General features: G+C 40.6%; 1 protein-coding gene across 2 annotated transcripts in view; it reads left to right on the top strand.

Annotated features, from left to right (window-relative positions):
- The window catches only part of LOC148363280 (SITS-binding protein), a 61,852-nt gene that overhangs the window by 2,245 nt on the left and 35,778 nt on the right, over window positions 1-23,829 (top strand). For both annotated transcript variants that reach the window (XM_088340903.1, XM_088340902.1), the window contains one exon: window positions 8,448-8,619. In XM_088340903.1, coding sequence (XP_088197029.1) covers window positions 8,448-8,619 — 172 coding nt within the window. The remainder of the gene's footprint in view (window positions 1-8,447; window positions 8,620-23,829) is intronic.

Here is a 23,829-nt window from a genome sequence, read left to right as displayed (position 1 = left end):
AAAAAGAGTTCACATGGCTTGTAGCTGACGACGCAACGCAAACATTGCATGAATGAAGATGTGTAAATACAGGTACATACTGATAGCAGATGGAAAACCGCGATGTCATATACAAGCAATGAATGTTATAAGTAGATTTATATTAAACTTAACTTTAAAGTGTTGTTTTGTTATATATCCTGATTATCAATCCTTACTACTTTGCAACAATGTTGTTGTTTTTTGCGATAAGTCGTCTTATTTTGTTTCAAATTGTGAAAAATGGGGCAGGCAACTTTATGGCTGGGCAGGCAACTTATCAGAGTGTCTGCCCTGGTGTCCGGTAACTTTTTGTCATGAGTTTCAGACACTGTTATTTTTTGTGCTTCTGACAGCATTTTCTCCCGAGCCAGCTTAAAGGATGTGGTGGGCCACATTTGGCCCGAGGGTCATGAGTTTGTCACATGTACTATAGAACAATCAGAATGCGGTACATAATGCACGATGCAAATCTGTGAAGTAGTGAAAACGTGAAAAGTAAAACACATTGAAAACAAGTTTTATAATAATAATAATAATAATAATAATGATAATAATAAGAATGACAACAAAAGAAATCTAATTTAAAAGTACATCGAATTACCGTTTACCAAATACACCTCATAGTTCAGAAGTCCCAGGTTCGATTCCAGCTACCAGACTCCCTGTGTTGAGTTTGCATGTTTTCCCCGTGCTTAAGTTTTCTTCAGCCACTCCGGTTTCCCCCTACACTCTAAAAGCATGCACATGTCGTGGTTGTGTCTCCTACCAATTTGCCCAGCTGTCAGCACCCTGCAGCCTTCGTGAGGATAAGCAATTGGCCTATGAATGAATTATCTGAAATTGTTTTAAAAGTTAAAGATTTGTTTTAATGCCTTAAATTTCTATACACCTTAAAAAAGTTGGGGAAAAAAAACCTTCAAGAATATCCTATCAAAGCATTCCTGTTTTGACCATATCGGCACACGCTGTACTTTCTCTCGGCTTATTCTTATACACACCTCACGATTACTTGGTTAATCTGTACCCGCCATAACTCCCTGTCATGTGGCGTGATTGCACGGGCTCACAATATTATTTTGAACACAAAATTTTCCAAATCCTGCAGGGTGCCACTCAGCTGACCAATTGGCAACACGCCTAAAACAGGGTTTGGAGTTCTATACTAGCTTTTTCGTGCTTTAAAACAACAGCAACCAGATGATTAAAAGTGTATCTTAGTCATCTCGAGAGGCTGCTCTTTCTTCTATTAACCTTGGAAAACAGTACTATATGTTTTTGTGTGGAGTAGCAGACCCCTACCCAGAAGAAACAGCCTACGGAGGCCCCACCAGGCTGTACTTGCCTAAGACACACCATGGGAACTGGTGCTCCTACAACTTTTTTTAGAATTTAATGAGATTTGTCTCTATTGTCATTGGTATAGTGAACATTGTTTGCAAGTGGATTAGACATGGCACCCAAGGATAATCACGTGCTAAAGACTAAAACTGAAAAAAAAAAGATATAAAGCAGGGGTCACCAAACTTTTGAAGCTGAGAACTACTTTTTGTTACTGATTGGCACAAAGAGCTACCTGTCTAGCCTTCATTTCTAAAATAACATGTGAGAACAGGGGTCGGGAACCTATGGCTCGCGAGCCATATATGGCTCTTTCTATGAGTACCTGTGGCTCAGAGACAGGTCAAGTCATTTTTATTTGTATAGCCCTAAATCACGAAGAGTCTCAAAGGGCTTCACAGATTATTACACTATATTACACAGACTATTTTTCAGCCGACGAGAAGAGTAGGTTATTCATATGCTATGGAGTAGAAGTGAGTTTTAAGTTTAGATTTAAACATTTCCACTGAGGTTGCAGATCGGATCTCAGGGGGAAGAGCATTCCACAGCACCGGTGCCCGGATGGAGAACGCTCTCGAACCAGCAGAACACTTCTTTGCTCTTGGGATCACCAGAAGACCGGCACTCTCAGATCGTAGGCAGGACATAGGGGGAAATCAGATCTGAAAGATAAAAGGGAGCAAGTCCATGTATGATTTTGTATAATACTAAGAGAACCTTGAAATCACATCTATGGCTAACTGGGAGCCAATGCAGGTTAGCCAAAATCTGTGTTATGTGATCGTACTTTTTTGTCCTAGTTAAAAGCCTCGCTGCGGCATTTTGTACCAGCTGAAGAGACTTGATTCTAGACTTCGGGAGACCAGAGAGTAGTGCATTACAGTAATCGAGACGGGAGGTAACAAATGCATGAATTATAATTTCCGCATCAGACTGAGACAGTATAGAACGGATTTTAGCAATGTTACGAAGATGGAAGAATGTGGTTCTAGTTCTTTACATGCATTTCAAAGGATAGATCAGGGTCAAATATGACACCTAAATTTTTAACTGAGTCACTCTGTGTGATGTGACATTTGTCAATGTTCACAGCAGGTAACATTAAAGGGCTCAGATGTCATTTCACCATATTTAACACAGTGCGTCCTATCTGAGAGGTAGGATCTGAACCACGAGAGGACGGTTCCTGAGAGACCAATCCATTTTTCCAACCCTTCTAGTAGGAAATTGTGGTGCACTGTGTCAAAAGCAGCACTAAGATCCAGCAGCAGCAAAAGTGATGAAGCGCCAGAATCCATTGCCAGTACGAGATCATTTGTTACCTTAATCAGAGCTGTCTCAGTAGAGTGGTTAGCCCTGAATCCTGATTGCATGGATTCAAAAATGTTATTCTCGGATATGAAAACATTCAGCTGCTGTGCCACTACTTTTTCAAGTACTTTAGAGAGGAAAGGTTTGGTTTGACACAGGTCTATAATTACTTAAGATTTCTGGATCAAGGTTGGGTCGTTTCAGTGTGGGTTTAATAACGGCGGACTTAAAAGCTGCTGGAACTACACCTGAGGAGAGTGATATGTTTATAATATTTAGAACTGAAGGTCCAAGGACGCCAAAAAGACTTTTAATAAGTGAACCTGGGAGCGGGTCGAACTGGCAAGTTGTCGGTTTGGCCGCATTCACCACCTGTTTGAGATCATCAAGTGACAGTTCACTAAAACTGGACAATTTCCCAGGACAGCCACCCTGTCGTGCATCTGTAGATTTCAGCCCTTTAATATGTGTGGTATTAATAATTTCTTTAGCAATTTCTTCCTGTATGCATTGAATCTTCTTAGTAAAGAAGACCATTAAGTCATGAGCAGAGTGCGTCGAACTATCTGCGATAGTCTGTTGCCTTGTAAGCGATGCTACAGTGTCAAAAAGGGCTTTGGGATTGTTCTTTTTAGACGCAATCACCTTCGAAAGGTAGGCCGATTTTGCAGAGGCAAGGGCGGCTTTATACTTTAACAAGCTGTCACACCAGGTTTGATGGAAAACCTCAAGCTTGGTAGCGCGCCATTTTCTTTCCAATTTCCTGCATTCTTGTTTAAGGGTTCTAGTTTCATCAGTAAACCAAGGCGTGCGTCTTTTAGGACGTGATTTTAGCTTTATGGGCGCTATTGAATCCAGGACACTAGTCAGGGTGGTATTGAACTCATTCATGAGTGAGTCAATCGAGCCATTGTATGAAGGAAAGGATGCAACTGCTCCAGGGAGGAGTTCAAAGAGCTCAGAAACTGTGCCAGTGCTTATATTGCGTCCGCTAAATCCTTCAGCTTTTTTAACACTACATTTAGCTAGCACCTCAAATGTAACTAAATAATGATCTGAGATAACGGTAGTACACCGTAACACCATAATGTTTGAGGTTAAAACTCCTCGAGTCAGAATCAAGTTTAGCGTGTTCCCATCTTTATGGGTTGGCAAATCAACCAGTTGATTAAAACCAAATGCATCAATTAGCGACCTAAACGCAATAGTAAGTGAACTGAGTGGGGAGTTCATATGAATGTTAAAGTCCCCCATCATTATAATTTTGTCTGCATAGGTTAATAGTTCAGACAAAAGTTCAGCAAATTCGTCTAAGAAAGTTGTGTATGGCCCAGGTGCGCGATAGATAGTTATTACATAAATTGACAATAGAGAGGACCGCATCACAAGAGCCTCAAACGCCTTGTAATTATTAGAGGTACGAAGATTTAATTTGAGCGATTTTTCAGAAATGAGCGCGACACCGCCACCCTTTTTCAACGTGCGTGCTACATGGCTACTCGCGTAGTGAGGGGGTAAAGCATAATTTAGCGCTAAATACTCATCCGGACGTAACCAAGTTTCACAAAGACCCATACAGTTAAGTTTATAATCACGAATAATGTTATCAAGAAGTAAAGCTTTAGGAGCAAGCGATCTAATATTTAAAAGACCAAATTTTAGCTTTGCTGAATCATTTGACTTAGCTGAAGTCTTTGTAGTCTTTGTAGAGATCTTCGGTTGTCCGGCGAGGAATGAATGGTGGAATTAGTTACATCCTCGCGTCCTTCTTGCTCCTTAGACTTCGCACGCTTCACACATCTACCTGCACGGCAACCACGCTTCTGTTTTCTGTCCTTACGGCACCATTGTCGTCGTTTATTAGGAGGAATAGCTGTCCACAAGGATGCCGGATCTCTTTGAAGTTCGCTCGGTATATCATAGGCGGTATAAAAAGTGCCCGAAAAGTCGAAATTTAGACGTCCACCCAACCGAATAAGTTTGTCCCTACTGTAAGTATTTTTGGCCACACATGTGTCCAAAAGTGAAAGCAAAAAAGACAAGAGAACGGCAATAAATAGAAGATTAGCTGGAGAGCAACGAGCCGCATGCATGCATCCATGCGCCGCCATGTTGAATCCAAAATTGCATGCAATTTTTCCCTCCGGTTCAAAACTTGAGCCATTAATCCTGTTCAGATACACGCAAAGCCAAACCAAAGCTGAATGATAAGGCAGTACTTCGCAGAATACATAGGGCACGTTTTTCACTACAATTTACAGTCAAGGTGCCACACAAAAAACAACCAAAAAAAAAAACTTGTTTTGGCTGTACGCTAAAGAATCCTTTATATAAAAGCTTACTATATAATCTGTGTTCAGTGTACAGATATCTTATGATGAAAACCACAGAACAAACTGTAAATACGCCAAAACACCTAAAGAATCTTTTATATAAAAGCTCACTATATAATCTGTGTTCAGTGTTCAGATACCTTAGGATGAAAACCACAGAACAAACTGTAAATACGCCAAAACACCGGAAGAGAATTTAAAGTTATTTGATTGGGTGAGTGGGAGGGAATGGTGGAGCTATGCAAAAAGTGCAAGCACTCCCTCCCATCTCTCGCCCTACGCCGTCTTGCGCCAAAGGTAAGCACATCAGGCTCCCTGTTTGCAGAATGTTGTGACGTTTTCACAAAATAACTGCCTGCATCTGGTTTTGAAACCAATATGTATGAAAGAAAGGGTCAAAATGAGTTTAACCGATCTTGAGTAATTGCAAAAAAGAAGCAGGTTAAAAGTGGTATCTTTGTTGATTTTGGGACACGGGCTCTGGCATTATTCTCTTTTCATAATTTTTATTCAAATCATCAAAAATAAATGTGCTGAAGACTAAGCTTTTGTCTGAGGCGCGGGTTTAGCAATTTAGTACATTTGTCTCATAATATATGGTGTGGCTCGTTCCCAAAATAAAATTAATATATTTTGCTTTTATGGCTCTTTGAGTCAAAAAGGATGCCGACCCCTGTGTTAGAACTATGTTGTTTATATGTTATTACCATGTTAATTACGGTTAAAGGTTGGGAACTTATGGCTTGCAAGCAATTTATGGCTCTTTTCATGAGTACATATGGCTCAGAGATAAAATAAAACTTGCTTAATTAGTTAATGTGTCGTTACAGAACAGATTATCACACATGTGAAACCGCGGCAATACTGATTTTGTATAGCGTTTGCTCCAGTATATATATATATATATATATATATATATATATATATATATATATCATCTCATCAGCTGCACCGCTTATCCTCAGTAGGGTCGCGGGGATGCTGGAGCCCATCCCAGCAATCATCGGGCAGTGGGCAGGGGACACCCTGGACTGGTTGCCAGCCAATCGCAGGGCACACGGGGACAGACAACTCACTCGCTCACTCACACCTAGGGACAATTTGGACCGGCCAATTCACCTGAAATGCATGTTTTTGGAATGTGGGAGGAAAACGGAGTGCCCGGAGGAAACCCACGCAAGCACGGGGAGAACATACAAACTCCGCACAGTAAGGCCGGGAGCTGGATTTGAACCCACTCAGGAGGTTCCCACGACCTCAGAACTGTGCCGCACACGCGCTAACCGCTAACCACTGCGCCGCCGTGCTGACTACATATATATATATATATATATATATATATATATATATATATATGACACACTTTTAACTAAAGTTTACAGTCAAGGTGTCACACCTACAAAATCCTTTATATGGAAGCTCATCAAGCAAGCTATGTTCATTGTTGAGACACTTTATGATGAAAAGCCATACAGCAAACTTTAAACACCTAGAAGCTCAGGCAAAGCACCCAGAGCATTAGGAATAGGGTGGAGATATAAGCAGGGCGGGCACACTCCTTCTCCTCGCCCAGCGGCGTCTGCACTGAAGGTTGGTAGTGTTTTGTGAACATTTTACAAAAGAACTTTGCGAGAACCTTGTTATGAAACCATTATCTAGGGCAAAAATGACGGTTAAAATGAGCCTCCACACTTTTAAGTAATTGAGGGCAGGAGACAAATTCTAAGTGGTATACTTATATGGGACAAAGGTTCTGGCAATATTTTTATTATTTCATAGATTTTGTCAAATCATCAAACATCACCCAGTGAACTAAAATGTGCTAAATAATTATTTTTTTCTCCAGAAAGCAGGATTGGCGGTTTTGCTTTTTTGGCTCTTTAGGCCCAAAAAGGTTCCCGACCCCTGCCTTAACATATAGTAAGTAAGATAGATGCTTTCCTTAGATACCAATAGCATACGAAGCCTCCTGGTCTGACTCAGATAATGCAACTTCATCATCTGGTTGCTGTTGGTGTCCTACCGCTCTTCAGAGATGATACCATATCCTACATCACTTACTTTCTGCATGCCATGTCAGTTAGGCTTACTGTCGAAGAAACCCCAAAAGGGTTTGATGTGCCAAAGTAGGGGTCGACTATACAGCAATGCTAGTGCTAGCAAACTTAGATAGCTTTTTGGGATCTTTAGAAACATTTGCTTAACTTAATACTCAAGTTTTGAACCAGTCACAACTTAAAAAATAGGACCACTTTTCAACCTGAAAACACAAGATTCTGGTTTCATCCACCCCAAGTTTTAATTACTGGAGTTAAAAATAGGCTCAACTACTTAACAATACACCAGTTAAAAAATATTTTTTAGAAAATCACAATAACCCATGATATATTTTCAGAACTAGTCCACCGGCTACTGAGCTGGTGTTAAGGGGCTACTTGGTGCCCTCGGGTACCACATTGGAAATCCTTATTACAAAGAATGTTAGCATAAATACGCCAAAATATTTCCAAAGTAGTGCTGGGAGATTTGTCAAAGTCCTAAGTACATCGTAATAATTTTTCAATGAAAAATAGTCCATGGTAATAATAGTGCAATGAAAAGTGGTGTGATTACATTTAGCAGCAAGAAAATTCCTCAATAAAATGCAAAAACACATTTCCTATACAGTATCTATTTTTCCGTGCAATTGCCAAGATATAAATTTTTGACAGTCTTGCATTCTTGTCTAGGATTGCGATGGCCTTGAGGAAAAAAAAAATCTCTGAGCCTGTTAGTTTTAAGGGACCGTCTAGTGGCTACCAGAGGGCAACAGTTCAAAGAGGGGGTGGCCGAGGTAAACGGAGTTCTTTATAATGTTATTGCCTCTGTTACGGTATCGCAAGCCGGCGATCTCCTTTGATCAAGGTATTCAGTTTATAATCTCTCTAAACTAAATACGGAATTCTTTGTGTGTATGTTTGTATGTGACATCTAGGCTCCGAAACAGCTGAAACAATTTTCATGAAAGTAACACAGTTGTATTTTAGGCCTTCCGCGAGTGTCTTTAGCTAGGTTCCGTGTCAGGGCACCACCAATAAATACCAGCAAGATCAATAAACTGATCAATAAATCTGCTGTCGTGTGGTCTGCTTTCGTTTGGGTTCAAACACCCTCTGGCGGCTCAATTGGGTACTGTAGCTCCCGACCACTGACTACTCCATGCAGTCAAATGCAATCTTCTCTCATTTTGTTTGTTAAAATAAAATGCTTGCATGACTTTTGACGAAGAAAAAGCTGTGTAATACTTTTAGTTGTTCAAATTTTGTAATTTTGATTTTCGTCATGTTCTTTTGGCACCAAAAACACGCACAACTCTCATTTCAAATTCTTATTAAATTGAAAAAAAAAAAAAACATTTTCGCCCCTGATTCTTCACCCATGACAACTTTTTGGCCCTTTCAGGACTGTTTCTCAATGACGAACGTATCCTGGTACGGCGGCGCCATCGTCAACGGTCAGACATGGCCTATCAATGATCAAAACGTCACCATGCAGCCCTTCGTTGTCAGCGATCTCAAAGAAAATCCTTCCGGCTTCGGGTCGGCCCTGGAGCGATACTTCCTCGGCTCGTCAGGTAGGAGCTTGAAGCTACTGTTAATCCGGGGTTTGTATAGGTGCTTGTGATCCCTAGAAAATGCTTACATTTTTATGTTGTGTTTTCAAGGATTGGAAAGTGCTTGAATTGTAGGTGAAGTGCATGTAAATTTGTCATTGTTGTTAACAGGGTACTTTAAAATGTGTATTAGTGCAAGGATTACATATCAATTATGGACTTTTATGATGGGCCATAAAATAAATTAAGGTAGCGTTTCCCATTGGCAAACTGGTTTGGGAAAAACTTCCTGAAACTGAAAATGTAAGGTACAAATTACTGTTTTTACCCAACTCTTACGTGGGGGAGGATTGGTCTAAATGATATTGAAAAACAAGTTGTTCAGATCCACGAATATATTCGGGATCTACGCAAGACCTAAAAATCATACATTTTAAAAAATGCACACACTAGATTAAAAATCACATATGTAAATCGCAGATATACTTATGGAGCAGCAAAACACAAGATTCACACTGGATATCTTTTTTTAAATGGTACTGGAGAAATTGAAAAATAGGCGTAGAAAAAGTATTTCAAAGTGGTTGAATTTGGCTATGTATGAATCCTGAAATCGTTTTGGTCTGTCAGCATGTATAGGTGAACTCCGACCTTTACAGTGACGAAGCGTTTTGCACATTGTGCTATTTGGAAATGTGAAACCACCTCTGGGGCTTCACTAAGTGTAATATGAGAGAACCCCCGGTCCTGCTGATATTACATGTACTCCTCTAAAAAAGAATGATAAAAAAAAACAAAAACAAAAAAAAACCGAATGAGAGTATATCCTATAAAAAGACACTTAAAATGTGACTAACGGGATGGGGAAGTGCCCCATAAATAGATTCTCATTTGCAGCTTGGACCGACTTTTACAGACTCAATGGTAATTGCCCATTGTTTCTATTAGAATAGTAGGCTGGATGATAGCCCTTTGCTCATGGAGGTATTTCATTTTATCCTGATGGTTAAGACTTGATTCTGTGGTACATGACTGGACATTGTTTAACGTTTGACTTTTAGATGTCGCTGTATTGTGTGCTGCTCAGGTCTCTAACTTTTTTTTTGTTACTAATTAGCACAAAGGGCACCCAGTTTGATATGAATTTCTCAAATAGCAATTTAGCTAGAAAACTAAAAGGAGATTGATAGCTAAATAAATGAATACAAAGTCAACTAAATAGCCAGATAGAAAGGTAAAAAAAAAACTAGAATAGAATGGAAAAAATATGAAAAGCTAGCCAGATTGCTTGCTAACTAGCTAAAAAGGTAGCCAGATATCTGGCTAAAACAAAATGCACATTTTTGCTCACTCGCGTGGTATAACGCATGAATTTTAATTTAGTTTGTTCTATTTCCTGAAAAATAAATCAATAAAAAGATGAATAAATTTGTTTGTACTTGAAAAGATTCACATTCTAAAAATAATCATCAATACTTGAACAGATTGTTTTTCTCCATGAATCCAATGATCTGGAATTTATTTATATGAACTTCTAAAATATCAACTTATGATATTAGTATCATGCTTCAAGTTTATTACCAGATGAATGACTAAAAACAGGGTTAAATAGACTCACTCAACCAATAAAAGGATAATAGAAAATAACAATGACCCAGCACTGGTGAGATATTTTCAGAACAGGTCTGCAGGCACCTCAACTGTCCTAATGGGGCACTCTAATGACTATCTTATGACTATAAAATATTTCCTGCAGCTACAGCTGCAACACATAAAAAAGCATCAATAGTAACCTAAAAAATCACTATTGTTTAGGAATATAGCCATCTTTTACTCACAAAAATCATTTAAATTTGTGAACAAAATCCAAAATCCCTCTCTTTCTTCAAGGAGATTTTTAGTTACTCTGTTGTGCAGATTCTCTATGCATTTCAGGTCCATCAAGATGTACTTATCTTTGGACATCCAAAATAATGCTGAAAGTAGAGCCTTTCCAGGCATTAGTTTTTATTCAATTTGGAGCTGAAAAAGTCAGTTGGACAGAAGCAGTGGACACAGAGATTTTTTTCGTTACATTTTCTCTATACTTCCATTACAGCCCCCTAGTCACTCGTACTTTGTGAAACCGCTGACGTTTCGTTATGCCTTCTTGCAAGCACTGGATCTTCAACTCAGAATCTGACTTGCTAAAACAACAGCTTTGTTATCACTAATTATATTTCTTGGGGCCTTTAAAGCTGATTGTGAAGGCCTCCTGGTAGATTTCTGAAACGTGGCTGAAACATGATTAGCTAAATGCAGGGTTGGGTAGGGTTACCTTAACTTGATTACTTTCAATTACTTTTGGAGAACTCCAATACCAAATATGCTAATAAAAGACAAAATAAACTAAATATAAATAAAATTATGACTCACAACACGTGGTAAGCTTTCTCTCCTGGCTTTGATCTCTTTGATCTCAGGCAAAACTAATATAAAATGCGACTGAAACAAAATGAAAATAAATCCAAACAGCTTGCCAACATCATTTTTGCTGTTCCATGTATTCCGTTACTCCCCAAGCCTGCACAAAATTTAGTAATTTTGTTCTTATTTAGTTTCTTTTGTCTTTTATTAGCATATTTGGTATTGGAGTAATCCAAAAGTAATTGAAAGTATTCAAGTTAAAGTAACCCTACCCAGATCGGGCGTTGCGGGAGAGTCGGACGAGTCGGAAGAGTCGGACTGGCGAGCTGGAGAGTCGGACAGGCTAGCAGATGAATCGGAGTGGCGAGCAGACGAATCGGAGTGGCGGGCAGACAAATCGGAGTGGCAGGCAGACGAATCGGAGTGGCGAGCAGACGAATCGGAGTGGCGGGCAGATGAATCGGAGTGGTGGGTAGACGAATCGGAGTAGCGGGCAGACGAATCGGAGTGGCGAGCCGAGGAGTCAGACAGGCGATCAGCGGAGTCAGACTGGCGATCAGCGGAGTCAGACTGGCGATCAGCGGAGTCTGACTGACAGGCGGGTATGGAAGGTTGGCCAACAGGCGCGCCGTTGAGGCCAACGGGATCTCGAACACCTTGGCGCCCAACCTTCCCGGAAACCCCATTCGAGGCACAGCAATTGCCATGGCGGGCAGGGCCAAGGTTCGAATGGGCAGGAAAGGTAACGGCGCGTCAGGAGAAGAGGCCCCGGAAGGCGGGGCCGTTGCCGACAGGAGCAATTTGAGCTGACGCGACAGGAACTCCGCTGAGCTAATTGCTCCGTCTGGCGCTGTATGCTCCGTTGATTTCACTCGACCTGCAGTTGAAGGGCGGTGATGTCACTGGGCGATCGCCAGACCTCGCCCTCAGTCCGGTGCAACTGCTGCAGGGCGGCGGGAGTTTCTAACTCTCCCTAATCCGCGCTTGTGTGAACGTTCGCTGGGTTTATGTTGTGGTCTGAGCGTTCTGTCATGGACCAGGGCAGGAAACGGGAATGGAGAACCCATTAGCGTAACGTACTCACAATTTATTTGGGAGAGGAGGAATGCGCGCACACTCGATCGATGGTCGCGGAAGAGGATTGAAATCCAAATAAAAGAGTGGTCAAAATCAAACAAATCAGGCCAAAAATAAAACAGGATCAAACGCAGGCAAATTCACAGAACTAAGCATTTCACAGGGTTTAACAGGAGTCTTGCAGAAGTTTCACAGTCGCTCAGACAACTAACGTCTCAAAAGACCGCGTTTAAGTACTCCCAAGGAGCAATCAGTCAACGCATCTCAGCCTGTGTCCATGGGCGGGGCGAATTGGGCGCCGTGGCAACCATGAAAGAACCCGGCGCCACGGCAACCGTGACAGTTTGTTGGTATGACTGATTTTCGGCAGTAATAAAATTGCAGTGCCCAAACCATTCTTAGAAAACTATTAATTGAAATTGAACTGATTTAACAAACTAGGCACTAGACAGGGGTCTCACACTCAATTTACATGGGGGCCACTGGATCTAGGCTCTGAGTGAGGTTGGGCCGCATCGGGTTTTCACAGGCAGAAACTCATCAAAAGTTACATGTAAGATGCATCCAATGTCCTTTAAGCTTCAGTTCAACAGCAGTCACAGTCTTCTTCGACCACCCAAGCAGCCCCTCCTTTCACATTTGAATTTGAATGCAATATTTTGCTATTAGCTATTGGCTAGCTAATATGTTCAAACAATTGTATTGAAGGGCAGACTGACACCGATCTCAAACGTTAGTGTGGGAGTTTTGAGCCCTGCCTAACTTATTAGCATCCATATTAACCTTTCGCAGGTTGAACAAACATTAAGCTCTTATACTATGGCGGGGGCCCCAAACCATCCTCTTGATCCATGGATGGCCCGTGAGTTTGAGACCTCTGCCCTAAAGGGTGCTATAATTATACTACTAGGACATAAATTCATCTTTTTAAAAGATGAAGGCTACTTCTTTTAATATCAATGAAAGAATAAAACTTTATTTCGAACAAAACAAAACAAAACAACATGTCAAAAAAACAAAATTTTAAAGTACATGTCCAAAAAGGAACAAGAAGAAACATATGCTTATTTAATCCTGCTCTCCAGATTTCCTTAATAATGTAGTCTTACAGATAAATGTCTTGTGTATTTACATGTAAGAAACACCTCATGAATATACATATTTACATTGGTTTTGTGGATGCAGAGTCACTTCATCATCATCATCATTGTTATCACCATCACTATATTCACCGTCATCATTGTCATCATTGCTGTCTCCATGAATTTTCAGGATAATATAGAATATGGAAAGAGTAGCTATTATAATAACAATATTTTTACTTTACTATCGCATACTGTAATGCAATTTTGCTTTTAGTTTTAATTCCAGGGGTATCCAAACTTTTCAGAAAGCATGCCAGATTTGTTAAGCTGAAGATGTGTGAGGGCCTACTATTCAGCCTTGCATTGTTTGAAAGTTTTGCAATGCTTGGCGATCAACGTCGCGACCCCATAGCTCACCTTTGTAGCAATTTTAATTGACTCGCAGGGTCTTCTGATGATTAACCGTGGTGGTTAAAATCCAATGAACTACTGCATAAGTAGCTAGCAAAGAGAAGGGGCTGTGGGCCAAATAAATGATACAAGCGGGACAAATGCAGTTGCACTTCCCCCCACAAAAAAAGTACCTTTGAACATCAGGGATATCGTTTGTTGTAATTTGTCAGATCCTGAACAGACGGAGGACCCAGATGCGTAAAGTTTTCACACAAGCTTTATTTTACGGGAACGGGGCAGTCATGCGCGGGAACACAAACCCCAGCGATTCTGCGATCGCTGGGCAGAAGAGATCGAAACCGGACAGGACAGACAGGATCGATACCAGATACAGGATATACGAGCAGATACCGGACAGGACAGGACAGACGGGATCGATACCGGATACAACAGCAAGATACCGGACAGGAGGGGACAGACGGGATTGATTACCTGTTAGGTTAACCCCAACACTTATAATAAAACCTGCACTCAAAGAAGACACAGAGACATGAGTATAGCTTTACTTGCAAGGAAAATGACCAGAGACTGCCCTTACAGTCTACTGAAGTCACTCTGAAAAAGTCTCCATCGTCCTTGCCTTTTTATTGTGTTAGGAACGCCCTAGTTTACATCAGGTCTCTTCTGCTAAAGGGAGGGGGAGTGACAAAAAAACAATTGAGACCTGTTTACACAACAACATGTTATCGTCAGCATATTCTATAGTGAAGGGAACTAGGCGAGCCTGCGGTCAGAGAGGAGCTGAGTGTCACACTCAGCTCCCTTATCTGGCCGCAGCTAGGTGTCGGCTGTTTAGTGAACATCCTGTTTCCTCCTTCTGCAAACACAAGCAAGAATGGCACACAGTATGCAAAGAAGATAAACAACAGTAGAATAACATATTTACAGTTTAAATCTATCATTACCGGATACTGGTTACACGAGCAGGATACTGGACAGGATAGGACAGACGGGATTGATACTGGATACAAGAGCAAGATACCGGACAGGACGAGACAGGCGGGATCGATACAAGATACTGGAGACTGGAGCAAGATATCAGACAGGAAGAGACAGACGGGATCGATATCAGATACTGGAGACTGGAGCAGGATACCGAAAAAAGTCAAAATTAAAAAACCCTTGCAAGTGCAGAGGTTCATAGACGGACTGACAAGAAGTGAATGAAAGCACTGAGTTTGAATAGAAGGGAAGCCAATCAGGCAACGAGAAGCAGTGTGCGCCAAATGGCCGGGCCCAAGTGAGGGCAATGGGCAACTGTGACATAATCTTAATGTTTATTGTTTTTTTTTGTTCAGCCGAATACCTCAGAGTTGCACAACACGTTTTTTGTTCAAAAGATTAGTTCAAGAATAATAAATAATATAAAATAAAAAACGGCAGCACGGCGCAGTGGTTAGCGCGTGTGCGGCACAGTTCTAAGGTCTTGGGAACCTCCTGTGTGGGTTCAATTCCAGCTACCGGACTTACTGTGTGGAGTTTGTATGTTCTCCCCGTGCTTGTGTGGGTTTCCTCCGGGCACTCCGGTTTCCTCCCACATTACAAAGACATGCATTTCAGGTGGATTGGGCGGTCCAAATTGTCCCTAGGAGTGAATGAGCGAGTGAGTTGTCTGTCCCTGGCAACCAGTTCAGGGTGTCCTCTGCCCACTGCCCGATGATTGCTGGGATGGGCTCCAGCACCCCCGCGACCCTAGTGAGGATAAGCGGTCCGGCTAATGAGATGAGATGAGATAAAATAAAGACATTTCATTTCAAACGTTCACCTTTATTTCTGTTGGTCTTCATCTATTACAGAAAAAAAAATCACAAAAGGAAACAATTGTAAAGAAAATGACCCATAAAATCATGAAAACTTCACAATCACAGCAAATATATTTTGTGAAAAAAAGAATAATGCCTTGGGATATTTCTGCTCCAGATTTTCTTACCACCACAATCCTATATCTGCCTATATCTGGTATTGCTATTTCGAGACAAAAGAAGATAATACATGAGAAATTTAGCCCCCATTGTTATCCATATGCATCTTATTTTTTTGCTCTTGGTCCAGCATAAACTATGGACAGCCATTTTGATGATTTGTGATAGCACTATAATACAGCAAAAGAAGTAGGCAGGAAAGTTCCATTTCCTCTGTAAATGTGTTAACAGAAAATTTATCTATTCATCATATAGGGCATTTATTCCATTCATTTTCCAAATCTCTTTAAAATATTTCTATATTACTCTATCTTGCCTGGCTTGGCAGGTGCACAGTCTGCTGAAGGCAAATAATACATAACCGCAGACATATATATTGTGGGTGTTAGGTAATTCCACGCAAGCTCACATGACTCATCCCTCTAACTTATAGAGGGCTACCCCATAGGTTTTTGTTTCTTAATTTGGCTATGCAGAGGGAAAATAAAAATACATGTCTAAACATACAGTTAACATTTGTTTGAATCAAACCATAAAGGCTTCAATCGGATTATATGTATAATTCATTTTTCAGCCGCTTGTCCTCACCAGGGTCAGAGCCCATCCAACCTATCGCAGGGAATATTTAAAATGGTACAATTATTAATACATTTTAGTCTTTGAAATGAACACAACTACAAACAACAAACAAATGCAGTGATTTAGTAATTTGCGTAATCTGAACTTATTGTCATGTCTTGCACGGTTGCCATGGCGCCCAGCTGGCCCTGCCCATTGACACCGGCTGACTCGCGTTGACTGATTACTTCTGTGGGTACTTAAACGCGCTCTTTTGAAATGTGCTTTGCCAGATCGTTTGTTAAACCTTGCTATACCTGTTAAACTTTGGTGAGATTCCTGCAAGTTCTGTTTTATTCTGAGAAGTGCCTAGTTTGTAATTTTGCCTGCGTTTGACCCTGCTTTGTTTTTGGTCTGGCCTGTTTGTGTTTTGGACAACTTTTCTTTTATTTGGACCTCTAATCCATTCCACGACCATCGATCCCCGGATTGAGTGTGCGCAACCTCCTCATCCTTCCCCAATAAATTGTGTGAGTGAGTCTATGCAAATGAGTTCTTATTTATGTTATATATCAAATTGAATAAAAACATGAAATATCATATCTTCAAGTCCTAAAATTTGACACTTGCGTAAGATTGAGTGGACAGTACTTCATGAAGGTTGGTCAGCATCAGTACTATAAATTGTTTTCTAAGGATCTGTTGTCACCGTCCATCATCCATTTTCTGCACCTCTTATCCCTAGTAGGGCCGCGGGGGTTTTGTCACCAGTTGGGTGTACATTAGTAAAGATTCTCGTGCAGTTGACAAATGGGACTTTCAAATGTTGTGCGTTCCCGTATCTCCATTTTGAATATGTGAGATCCCTTTTCGATTACAATTGTTTCAAACAGTGATTTAGACACAACTGTTCCCAAAAACCTCCTTCATTTGATTTCTAAAACTCCAACAGATATTGTTATGTCACTGTAATTCGATAAAATATGAATACTCATTTTTCTGCATAGGCAAGATAGATATTTTTTACAGTGTTGTGTGCTTGTTTAGGGTTGTGCTAGCCATGGGGAAGAAACTGTCTCAAAACCAATTATTCCTTGTTTTAAGGGAACTGTTCCGCTTACCAGACTTATAACACCACGGTTGCGGACAATAGGTGAGGGGATCACTTTGTGACCATCAATAGAGAACATATGATTCGAGGGGAGGAGAGATTTTTATCTAATAAGAAGTTGAGTTTTGTTGCTGTTAAATTTAAGACACTTTTTTGTCCATTCAGTTTATAATATTGGTAAGGGTATTAGTATTTGGCTTGGTGGATGGCATAGCTAGGGTAATGAATTTGGGGGGATGTAAAGCTGGGTGTTGTCGGCATAGCAGTGAAATTTAAGTCAATGGTGGCAGGTGATCTGGCAGAGAGGAGTTACAAATATGCAAACAGTTTGGGGCTGTGAACGAAACCTTGACAGATTCCCAAAGAAACTGAGGAAGTATAAGAATTGGAGTACTGTAATTTATGGATTCAGTGTGGTGGAAATCGGAACATTAAGGGGTCAATTATACAGAGTCTGGTGCAAAGAGGAGGTCTTGGATACGATGAGGAGAGCTATTTCAGTACTGTTATGTGAACTGAATCCATATTAGCAAAAGTTATAAAGCCGTAAGGACAATAAATGATGTTGGAGGTGAGTTATGATGGAGCAATCCAGTAGTTTTGAAAGTATCGAACACATTGGATATGGGGTGGAAATCATTCAGATTGTCAGGTTCCATTCCCAGTTTCTGCCTCCAAAATATATTTTAGCCTGAAATGTTATAAAATATAATCAATAACATTGAAGTTGGGGAGCATCGTTTGAGGTGTATGATAGTGTATAATAACTTCTCTATTAAGTATGTGTTAACAATGCCCAACTGAATTCAAAGAGCCCTTAAAAAAATCCCTATCTGATTTAAACTTACTTTGACCAACGCTGTTAGAGGACTGGCAACACATGAGGTAGGAGGACAGGGGTAAGGGTTGGGAGTGTAGTGGGATTTCATGCTTGATTGCTGTTACCGTAGCATTAAAATGGTGAAAGTAAGAAACAACTGTTTCAAATACAGCACAAATGCCAAGCCACATTCCCAAAAAGATGAAAAAATAATAGTTTATTCAAGAGCGTCTAAGGAATCCACACGATTTCACGCGCCGCACTGTGACAGAGGCTGCAAGGATTTAAGCCAGAAGATGACGTCAGCAAGTAGAACAATTTCAAATTACGTACAGCGCTTTTTAGGTCAGAATTCCAGAGTGCCCTCCTTGATCCCATGTAAATTTGCTACAATTTGTGTAATTTATTTATCTAGTGTTAATCTCAATTATGGCCAATTGAATTGTATAAAAATTGAATGCTGCCACCAAAGATTAATGGAAATCTATTTTTCTTGTTCACTGCCAGCCTAATTTGATTATTGATATCTAAAGCTGACAATGGCATTAAATGTACAATTTGAAATGTTGTGACTTAAAGAGTGTTTGCTTAGCCCCGGGACATAGAACATCGTACGACAACAGGACTCACTGAGAAAGCAATTGCTGCATGTCTTTCGCAAGGTCACCGAGCAGCTGCCCACTAAAGAGATGCAAAACACTTGAAGAATGACTCATTTAGCTGGCCTGTCCTTGTTCATCTCCGAGAATCCCTGGCTACTGCAAAAACATTTCCCATAAGGCCCCCGGAATGTTTCCATCATTGAGAATTTACTAATTGTTTAATTTGTATATGATGGAATCTTCATTTGGGTTTTCTGATAATAAATTCCCAAATGAGATTGAAAATAACTAGAAGTATTTTACTTTAAATCACAATGCAACCTGTATGGTCATACCTCAGGAAACCAAATGACCCTGCTTTGAACTAGCTTGTCATCATTTCTTTCATAAGTGGGTTTGGAAATGTAAAACCTGGGAGTATTATTCAAGGAATGTAGCTATCATTTTGTTGAGGTTGGGCACAAAGAAGAAGTTTCCATCGTAAAGCACACATGTGCTTCCATATTTCAGAGTACATTTTATAATTTGAATCCAGTCTGTAAGTAGATGCAGGTGTTTTGCATCATACAGAGGAAATAGGTGAAGCTAGCTGCTATAAGCAGTAGGAAGTGAGGCGACAGTGCTGTCTTAGCGTTGATTCCAAAACAGAAAGGTGACAAGTAGGGGTGGGCAGATCATCGATACTAAGCAAGTACTTCGTTCGGATGGATACTATTGTCCTTGGATCGATACTTTGCCCTCCCATCAGTTTTTTTTCAAAGCGCTGCTTCCCTGCATGGATTCCGCATCCCCTCTCTTTCTCTCACTCAGCGGCTTTTGCAACTCTCTAAGTATATCCCTTAGAACGGGCATGTCAAACCCTGCCTGTTGGATTATTCAATCCGGCCTACAATAAGTAGGTAGGTTAGTACGCTGAAAGATATAGCATAATACAATACAGAAAACCTATAGGAGGCTAAAAAAATTGCGTTTAAATTCTTCGACTGCTCCTGGCGGCCTCAAGACAAAAAGTCTGGATCCAGCCGCAAAGCTAAACTGACTCTCTCTACCTGTCTACTGACATGCCAGCCAGTCAGGCAGAAGAGAGGGCAAAGGAGGGTTTTAGAATGTTAGACCGATCTGCCCACACTTACTAGAAGATAGAAATTATACAGGCAAGCAAGAAGTGTAGCACGGTGTTTACTTTTTTTTCAACTACAGAAAACGACAGGGCCAGGTGTAATTTATGGGGTAAAGAGGTCTGCTACTGTGATAGCACCATAAATTTACATGCACATACAAAAACCACAGCTCACCCTGCAGAAGGCAACAAGCTGCTATCAAAGCTGTTACTATTCCTGAACAAAAACCTGTAAAACCATTGTTACTATGGCAACAGAACCAAAAAGGCTTCTTACTGAATTATTTTTTAAGTATTGCGCAATGGAGGATATTTTACTCATCTCGTTGACATTTTTATTCTGCATTTGTATTTTTGCTACTTTGCTAGTATTTCCGTTTGACTCTCTTGGCTTTTGTTATGAACCAGGCGCAATAGAAATATTTACATTTTTTTTTCATATTACTTATAAAGTTATTTGATTTGTTTGAAAAAGGAATTATTTCAGTGACAAAATGTTTGTGCTGTTTATTGAAATTACAAAACTAACTCAAGGGAGGAAGTTTTCTATTTACTAATGATCAGGATGTTTTCAAGCAAAAAGTATAGGTATCGATCGAAACAACATCACATTAAATACAATCACTTTATTTTGAGTAGAGTTGATCTGGGAATTCTGCCGAATTGAGGATTTGGCCATCCATACCTGTCAGACTTGAGGGCACATTCTCTTCTGCGGGATGGTGGAAAATATTCATGACAAGCTTGGAGTGTTTAAGGAATTGTTCTAAAAATAGAACCACCCAACCCCCACCCCGCCCCATTTGCTTCCCTTCTAACTCTCGGGGCACCCCAACTTGGCTGTAACCCAATGATCCAAACCTGCTTCTCTTTCTTTAAATAACCAGCAGAGTCCACTCTGCTGTGTGATCGAGGGATACTGTTCACTCAGCTGCATGAGTTTGTGTTCTCCATTGAACTCACATAAATTACAAGTCATCGATTTTTTTTTGATTGACAAATCAATAGTGGTCTTTTGACATGGCTTGGAGTTTTGTGGTCAGAAAGGAACCCATATAAAGTCCCTACTGATGAGGATGTTTCCGAGAGGACGAGCGATTTAATTTCCCATCGACCTTAAATCTGACTCCAGAATCTACTCTTGCAAACACTTTCCACCTCGCATGCACTCGTGCAAAACACGGGGCTCCTGGGTGTCTGGTAGACACCGGTCACTTATTTTTCCGCCTCCTGCATTCCGCTTCCATCTTTTTATGAAGCTGGAATACAGTGCCTTGACAAGAAGTATTTGACATATTGCCATATTTCAGTCTTTAATCATAGAGATGAAAAACTCAAAATAATTTCTAAAAAAAAAAAGAACACCAACATATGAGACTAAATGGTGAGGTGGAACCAAATTATTTCAGCATTTTACATTATATTTACAACAGCAATACTGAAAAGTAGGTATTGGACACTTTTAAGTTAATTCTTTGTAGAACCTCACTTTGCATTGATTACAGACACAAGTCTTTTGGGGTTATTCTTTTGCACAAAGTTTCGCACATCTTGAAACAGAAAAACCTGCCCATTCAGCAAAACAGTTTAATTTCCTTAAGGTTTGATTGTGATCGTTTGTGCACAGCATTTTTCAGATCTTTTCACAAATTTGTCGATCAACTCTAATAATCTTCACTTCGTGGTGAAGAAAAGCCACCCCAGAGCATGATTGGTCAGGGTTAGAGGACACTAGAATTAACGATCTGCATTTATAAATTATTGTAGGAATTGGTCCCAAGGCATTAAACACAAGAGAAATAGTTAAAACTCTTTATTGTTGTATAATCGGTGATTTTGGGAAAAAAGTAAAGCAAAGCAAAATCCTTGACCAAAAAAAATTGCATTCTACGTTTCATCAAATATAAGAGTTTTTTAAAAAGTCCAACGTATTTTATTTATTTAAAAGATCAACATTCAAATAATAACGAATGTTGAGCTCTGCTCTAAATACTGGATCGATAATCCTTATTCAGAATTGACAGGTTCAATGTGATGCAGCATAGAGGCAATCAGCCCGTGGAACTGCACAAAATTAAACTTAAAATATACTGTCTCCTATGTAGTACGGGAAAAGGTACACTTGAGGTATCTCATCTCATCTCATTAGCCGTACCGCTTATCCTCATTAGGGTCGCGGGGGGGCTGGGGCCCATCCCAGCCATCTCCAGGCAGTGGGCAGGGGACACCCTGAACTGGTTGCCAGCCAATCGCAGGGCACACAGGGACAGACAACTCATTCGCTCATTCACACCTAGGGACAATTTAGACCGGCCAATTCACCTGAAATGCATGTTTTTAGAATGTGGGAGGAAACCGGAGTGCCCGGAGGAAACCCACGCAAGCACGGGGAGAACATACAAACTCCACACAGGAAGTCTGGAGCTGGATTTGAACCCACGACAGGATCCCATGACATGAACTGTGCCGCACAATCGCTAACCACTGCGCTGCCCACTTGAGGTATACTAAAATAAAATACAAAGTGGGTCGTACAGTTCCATCTTTTCCTCAGGGAACCTCATATTGCACTACTTGTTTTTGTCTCTTGCAACAAGTAAAAAGACAAGATCCATGGAGTTAGCGGAGTTAACGATCTGATTCCCTGTGTGGAAAGGGAAGGAATCTTCCGTGATACAGGTATCTCTTAGATATTATGCATTGAAAACAGTGTTGCGCATGTTACTTTTAAAAAGTAATTTGTCATGATTACTGATGTGACTCAGCTGTGCTCGCTCATTACAAAATAATCTTACCATTTTTTAGGCTCAACAAATTTAAAGTGAACCCCACAGAATTGACAAAAAAATGCATATTGACCATCATAAGAGAAAAAAGGTGTCTCAGAGGAAAAAGCCTCCCTTCGTTCCCTTCCAAATGGACATTTCGTTCATAATCAACACGAGCCCATTGCAGCACCAGCCCTCAATCACCTTTTCTTTTGGGGCATAAGTAAATGCTATATTCGTAATCGCTTTCTAATTGTATGGTAGTCACTTTTTTGAATGGGGACATGATTCGAAAAGACGTGACGTAAACAACTCGGAGGAGAGCAGTAAACTGTGCCACTGAGGTTTGCGGATGCACGCTGCCGTTGCTGTTCTGCAGCCAAAGTAATGCACCGCTTTTGACTATCAGCTACGGTAACAGCTCTTTTAAAACGTAAAAAAATAATTAGTTCGATCCGGTACTAAAAAAATATCGGCGTACGTTATTTCCAACGCTGATTGAAAACATATGAGAGGTGCGCAAGGGCGTTTGACGCTCCATTCTGGCTCTTTTAAATCTTTAAATCTTGGAATCAGATTATGAACTCCCGCCTTCTCTTGATTCCTGACTGCCTGAGAACAGTGCAAGTATTGAAACCAGAGAGGGCGACAGAAGTAAGAACCCAAGTTCTCAGACAGTCTGCCGGAAAACACTCTTGGATACTAATCTGTTCAACAACTAATGTCTAAATCCCTCTTTGAGGCAAGATCTCGGAAATCCCAGATTAGGTACTGTATCTGTCCTATATTGACTGAGAGCAGAAAGGGGCACAAAACGTGGCAGGGCAAGAAAGTGGAGATGGGTGGTGATAAAAAGGTGTACGTCAGTCAACAGTTAGGAAGCAGTGTGGGTTGAGGGCTAACTGGAAACTAAAGACAAATTCTATGCAGGGCACGAGCATCTGCAGATATAATTTTTTTTTACCTTGATTAGTATTTACCAGTATTTGAGTTGCTTCCTTGAAAGCTTCTCTAAGTGTTAAGTTTAAACTGAAACTTAAACTCATTGATCACGTTAACATACAGTGCCTAGCGAAGGAATTTGCCCCAACAAAACCTCTTTGTCCTCTTGCCACATTTCAGCTTTAAACTACAAACTATCCATCCATCCATTATCTGCACCGCTTATCCTCAGTAGGGTCGCGGGGGTGCTGGGGCCCATCCTAGCTTTCTTCGGGCAGTGGGCAGGGGACACCCTGAACTGGTTGAACTAGAAACTAAAACACTAATAATATTTTCCAAGAATCAACAACAAGTGTTGGGAATAACA

The sequence above is a fragment of the Urocampus carinirostris genome, chromosome 7 (assembly GCF_059441175.1).
Source record: "Urocampus carinirostris isolate Australia breed hairy pipefish chromosome 7, RoL_Ucar_1.0, whole genome shotgun sequence".
In the NCBI taxonomy this organism is placed as follows: Eukaryota; Metazoa; Chordata; class Actinopteri; order Syngnathiformes; family Syngnathidae; genus Urocampus; species Urocampus carinirostris.
This window is presented reverse-complemented; position numbering and strand designations above follow the sequence as displayed.